Below are 6,559 nucleotides of genomic sequence, written 5' to 3' on the forward strand. Positions count from 1 at the left end.
CCAAACCCTTGGCCTTGGTGTTATCAACACCACATTCTCCCAAGTGAGCCATGGGCTAGCCCTTAAAAAAAAAAAAGTTCTAATTCTAAAACTCCACTGCTATTGTTCAAGGTATTCCTGTAATGTGGTGACTTAATTTTAGAGCTCCCTTAGTAAACCATTGTTTTGAGATTTTTTAAAAAATAAGAATTTTAGATTACTGTCTTGGTTGATGTTTTTATTATTATTACTTTTTTTTTTTTTCCAATGTCTTAGGTTCCTCCAGAAGAAATTAACTATCTAACACGAATTCACTACAAGGCTCAGTCTGATGGTGTCTGGGGTGAACATGAAATCGATTATATTTTGTTTGTGAGGAAGAATGTAACTTTGAATCCAGATCCCAATGAGATCAAAAGCTATTGTTATGTGTCAAAGGAAGAACTAGAAGAACTTCTGAAAAAAGGAGCCAGTGGTGAAATTAAGCTAACTCCATGGTTTCAAATTATTGCAGAGTCTTTTCTCTTTAAATGGTGGGATAACTTAAATCATTTGAATCAGTTTGTTGACCATGAGAAAATACATAGAATGTGAATGTGGAGCTGAATGATTACTGAAAAATTTCTCAATTTAGTAAACTTAAAATAATTTTTTTGTTTTAAATTTGGTTCCCTTTTAGGAGAACTTTCATGTGATACATTGATACTTTATAACTTGTGTGAAAAAACAACTAACTTAGAATTTTGTATCACACACCCCATATACATGCCCTGCCTTTTGTAAAAGACATTTGTGAGAGATTATTGTAAAATGGGAGAGAGAACAAATGAAACTTAATTTAATCCATCCAAACACGTGGTTATGACAAATTTGAACAAGCGAAGCTCTTCATTTTTGATATGTTGTGATAAACCTTTTCACAACACTCGTAGAGCACTCTGCTATTTGCTGAGTGCTCTATATATCATTAAATTTTTATCACAGTCCAGAACAGTGTGCAAAGGAAACTTTTTGCTCCGCTACTTCAAAACAGTTCTAATCAACTTTCTGTATTAACAGATTAAACTATATATCCTAATTTTTATCATTCTAAGTTGATTTTCTAGTTTAATCATTCTGAAAGTATCATTTTGATACTTAAAGTCAGGCATTGCTTTTGATGATATTGGTTAGGATAACCCTTCTTTGAAATAGTATTTTCCAATTAGTAAAGGCTGTGTTTTCAGAATTATAGTGGGCAGAAAGGCTGTTCATAAAGTGGGAATTGAGTACTGGTCTACAACAGGGTTTTCTTAACCTTGGCACTGTTAACATTTGGGCTGGATACTTCTTTTTTGTGGGGAGGGTCCAGCCTATGAATTGTCAGGTGATTAGCAGCATCTCTGGGCTCCATACACTGAATGCCATTAGCACACCTTCTCCCATGACAAGCAAAATTACACCAGTTATTCCCAGGTGTCCTCTGGGAGCAGTCACCCCAGGTTGAGAACCACTGTTGTACTAAGGCCATGTTATAGGGAAAAAATAACAGTGAGAAAGGCTAATGTTCATGTTACATAGGTTCAGGTTACGGAATATGTGTATATTAATATTTAAAATTGTACCTCGATTCGTGCACTTTGATAAAACTTGCCATAGATTTCTCAACTCTGAAATCTTAAGACTATTATTCTTAAGTACTATGTAATAATGAAGAGAAAAATGTGTTTCTTACAAAGCTAAATGTTTTATAAAGTCAGCAGAATAATTCATTTCTTGTTAACCCTGAGCAATTAATTTATAATTTTAGGTAAGACTATTTAGCAAGTATTTTATTGAAAAGTAAAAACAATGAAAATTACATTTTAGTACTGTTGTCTAGTTTGCTAAAATTTTAATACAGTAATAGGCTAATTTGCCTATAGTGGCGATAAATACCAAATAGTTTCAAATGCACATTTTTGTTCTTTTATTTCAAATGCATTTATAATATTTTTCTAGTTCTTCAGTTTTATTGTCTAGGACATTTTAGGCTGAATGCCACACATAATTAGTTACTCCGTAGCTATATGTGACTAATAGCTGCCAAATTGGACACTGGAGCCTTAGATTGTTACTGGCACTTTTTAAGCACTTAGCAAGTGTTAGATAATCACTATTGTTACATTACTAGAGTGCTGTTCCAGAACATATATATAAGTGTGAATGCTTTTTGACCTGATAAACTCCTTAGAACTCCTGTGCCTTTTGTAAAGAGTAATATTCCTCTCCTGGAATACAGCTGCTTCAGACCCCAAAGGCAAGAACTTAGATGTGTTGGTTTTGAACTTTAAAGTTAATTGAAACTTAGTTTTTCTTAAACTGTTTAAAATTCTTAGTCTCCAAAATAAATAATTTTGATTCAGACCAAACTATTGCCAACTCCTTTAAGGACAAAGTAGCAGTGGCCTTTTGTAAGATTGTTTATTCTGTCCCTGTACCAACATCATCCAGAGAACGAGAGCAGAAAGGAAAATTTGTGGGAGAAGGGAAGGAAGGAAAGCAAACTTTTTTTCTTACTTGGCCCCAGCAGATGGAGTCAGGCACAGATGACAGGTCAAGTCCCAGTGGCTCCCTGAAGCCCAGAGGCCCATTACAGGCTCCTGGGTCCTGCTGCTGCAGTGGTTCTCATGGGGGAGTCATCCTTCCACCTGCTCCTCGGGGTGTTTGCTGAATGGTTTCATTCCCTCAGTTGGGTTAGTCGCATCTGCTGGACCCTTGCCAGGGTTGGGAATCCTCTCTAGGGTGACTTATTACTTCAGATACACTCTTCCTCACTCACCTTCCTCACCGGGTGATTTTTCAGTCTGCACGTTCTTCTCACTCTTACGCATGTTAGACTGAACTTGTATGTTTGCGTGCATTTAGACACCCTGACAGATAACTTTCTACTTCACAGTTTTCACATATACTGTATACTTATCTACATGCTTTAGACTCCCAAATTTTAATCTCCAAAAGAGAATTCTCTCCTATTCCTTCTTCATATACATGAATGAATGGGTAAACTGGTAGAACCAGACAATGGAATATTCAGCACTAGAAAACAAGGAGCTTATCAAGCCACAAAAAGACATGGAAGAAAGTTAAGTACATACTAAGTGAAAGAATCCAGTCTAAAGGCTGTGTGTATGATCCAACCATGTGATGTTCTAGTAAAGGGAGAACTGGAAAGAGTAAAAAGATCAGTGGTTGCTGGGGTTTAGAAGGACGGAGCGTTGAACAGGTGGAGCACAGAGGATTTTAGGGTAGTGAGACTGCTCTGTATGACACTGCAGTGGTGGATACAAGTCCTTGTGTGTTTGTCCAAACTCTCAGAATGTCCAGCACCAAGAGTGAACCCTGATGTAAACCATGGACTTGGGTGATAATGATGTGTCATTGTAACAAATGCACCTCTCTGATGAGGATGTTGATAATGGAGGAGGCTTGCATGTGTTGGGTCGTGGGGTATGTGGGAAATCTCTGCATCTACTACTGAATTTTGCTGTGAATCTGAACTAGTCTAAAGAATAAAGTCTACTTTTAAGAAATTCAGTGGGTATTAAATATATTTTAAAAAGATCTTAACCTCATTAATCACTGAGTAAATGCAAATTAAAACCAGGATTTAAAGGACTGGCATTATCCAGTGTTCACAGGATATAAAGTAATTGCTGCACTCAGACGAACTGGTGAGAGTGTCGATGGGTGCTACTATCAAAAATGTTAGGTGCCACCTACAAAAGGCAAGTAATTGTACCTGACCAGACAGAAAACTGGATGGGTCTTCTGGCTGGCCTGTTTGATTTCCATTTTGACAACTTAGTACTGAACTGGTTCTGTGCTACTATCAAAAATGTTAGGTGCCACCTACAAAAGGCAAGTAATTGTACCTGACCAGACAGAAAACCGGATGGGTCTTCTGGCTGGCCTGTTTGATTTCCATTTTGACAACTTAGTACTGAACTGGTTCAGCTGGACCAGTCTGCAAGGACTTTTTCAGGATTTCGGCATGCAGACTGGTCCTCAGTTTGCAGACTCAACTAGCATTAGTTTGAGCCAGGAAATTATTGGCATAGTCACTGTTACTTTGAGAAGCTCAATGTTGCCTGGATTCTCACACTTTCCTATAATCATTCAGCACAGTGTGGGGTCAGGGCTTGTTCTCTGGCATGGGTGTCCAGCCTGCTAGTCCTGGAAAGCCCCTGCAGAACAACTAGGAGTAAGTCGATCTTGGTTTTTATGCACGGAGTGCTATCAAGCAGTAAAAACAGATTTGCTGCACACAATATCAGTCTCGCAGACCTGAGTGAAAGAAGCCATAGAGAAAAAGTACATATTGTGTGAATCCAGCGAAATACAGATTTTGGTAACGAGTAGTTCTAGAGGAACAGAATTTTAAGATATGTTTTCCAAATTGGTTCTGGGGTTTCTGGAATTGGCTTTCTCATCTGATGAGATTTAAAGATGCTAATGACTCTAATTTCAGTAGTAAAGATAGCACTGATGGTCCATAGTGTGATATGCCAACAGAGATGCATAAAATATCTTCATTGGATACTGCTAATTAACCGCTTAATTTTAAAAAGGAAGAAAATTCAGCAGGGACAAATAATGCATTTACTCAGGAACAGGCAGACTGTAACCTGGGTAACAGTCAAGAGAACTTTCCACCCAAGAGGGGCAAGAGGACTTAAATTTGTAGGAAATTTATTTGGGTTACATAAATTGTCAGATTATTTCACTGGTTAAACAAAGTGTTTAATTATTAGTAAAGCGAGGGGTTTGCATCAGTGTGCAAGAAAGGCTCTGCAGAGTATGCTACAGTTAGATCAGTCTCCTAGTATTGTGTATTGTTGGAGGTGCAGGTGTTTGTGAAGGAACTTGGTTCTTATAGTTCCTTTGTGGGTCTCTGAGTTCATCAACAACTCAGTGTCTAGTCAGCAGTCCAAAATGTAGTCACTGATGTCAGGCCTGGAATATCACTCAGCCCACAGAAACAAAGTTGGACCAACTTCACTCCAGAAGAATCACTTCGGCTTTCTAATTTATAAAGACAGAATGGGGGTGGGGGTGGGGCCCTTCTCTTTACCCCAGGGGGGGCTTGGCCCTCGGGCCACAGCTGAGATACCTCCTGCATGGACGCGGTGGGAGTGCCTGGTCACTGGCCCTCACGTGGCCCCTGCTGGCCATGGGTGTGCAGCCTTGCTATTGCTTGACACTGTGGAGGTCCTGGCACCACCACAGCCTCTTCACTGCTGTCCCGACTTCCCACATGGTCTCTACTAGTCCTCAGGGGTACCTCACCATAGCCTCACAGGTTTAAGAGCCTGACGCCTGTGTAGGTGAGGCTGGGGACCATGTTTTCCTCTCTGGTGCTGGGCTGCAGGGCAGGCCTTTACAGGGCTGTTCTTATCTGCAGTCTTAGGCTTCTCCAGGAAGTGGCTTCCCCAGCTCCAAGCCTGGGCTATGGGAGGTGAAGAAAATTCCCAGGGAGCTAGCCCCATGCCACTCCCTGGGGCCTGAGGTCCCTGGCTGGTCTGCCACCTGCTCTCCACCTTTCAGGCTATGATGTTTGGTGTGAGTATCATGTTCAGGGGTATGTGGGGAACTGTGTGTTCTCATGATGACCCCCTGAGTTGCAGAGCCAAAAGGACAGACTGCCAACTTCCTGATGAGGAAGTGGTGGCGGGCTGAGCACGGAAAAAGCTGAGGCTGCGGCCCAGCAAGTTTGTGAAAACTGCATGCTCTCATTTATGACTGCTGATTAAAATCTAGTTGGCCGACCACAAGAACTAAGCTGCGCTCGGGTGTGATGATTCTGAGAAGACTTAAAGTATTTTAAAGTAAATAAAAATTGATAACTACAAGGTCATCATTTTCAATGTGAAAAAAATCCCTTTAGAATTGTTTAATTAGTTTTTGTCTCATACATAATTTCAGGAAGGCTTCTCTAGACTGAGATAAAGATTCAAGCTAAACTCTGTCAAAGTTTCAAGTCTTGCAAAATAAATAAAGTAGAAAAGTAAAAAGTCTTGTAAACCCTTTAGGTTAGTTGGGAGTCTTGGCTTATTGCCCCTGCTTGTACAGCTTTTAGGTAGAAAAGAAGAGAACCCTCCCCAATCCCTTCTTTAAGATAAGTTGGGAAAATATTAAATAAAATTATATTTTCAAAATGCTTTTTAATACTAAGGTTTTTGCCTTTGGAACCCCAGAAAAGGGACAAAAAAAGAATGGGACATGTCCCTCATCCCTCTAGGTGCATACACTGGAGAAGCCGAAAGGGTGATGGAAGGTAGGATAAATGTTTGCTGAGAGAGGAGCCAGGACTCAGAAGAGATGCCCAGATGGAAAAATTCCTGAGTAGAAGGATGCTGAAGGGAAAAACTGAGTCCACCTCCAGGTGGACGGAAGAAGGCCAAGCCATCCTGGCTTCCTCACCCAGGGAGAACAATGGATTCCCTAAAATTGGTATTAGGAATGGAGCCAAAGGGAGTCCACACATAGTTGGAAAACAGTCACAAAAGGCAGGTGTTAATCACATATTAAAAGTGGAGAAACTCTGGTCCATGTACACCAA

The 6,559-nt window shown here is 40.2% G+C and overlaps 1 protein-coding gene across 2 annotated transcripts in view; it reads left to right on the forward strand.

The window, feature by feature from the left end:
• Nucleotides 1-3,534, forward strand: part of IDI1 (isopentenyl-diphosphate delta isomerase 1) — an 8,789-nt gene extending 5,255 nt beyond the window's left edge. For both annotated transcript variants that reach the window (XM_008588967.1, XM_008588966.1), the window contains exon 5: nucleotides 256-3,534. In XM_008588967.1, the coding sequence (XP_008587189.1) occupies nucleotides 256-573 (318 nt within the window). In that variant the 3' untranslated portion in view covers nucleotides 574-3,534. The remainder of the gene's footprint in view (nucleotides 1-255) is intronic.
• The last annotated feature ends 3,025 nt before the right edge of the window (nucleotides 3,535-6,559 follow it).

The sequence above is a fragment of the Galeopterus variegatus genome, unplaced genomic scaffold, assembly GCF_000696425.1.
Source record: "Galeopterus variegatus unplaced genomic scaffold, G_variegatus-3.0.2 Scaffold5132, whole genome shotgun sequence".
NCBI lineage: Eukaryota > Metazoa > Chordata > Mammalia > Dermoptera > Cynocephalidae > Galeopterus > Galeopterus variegatus.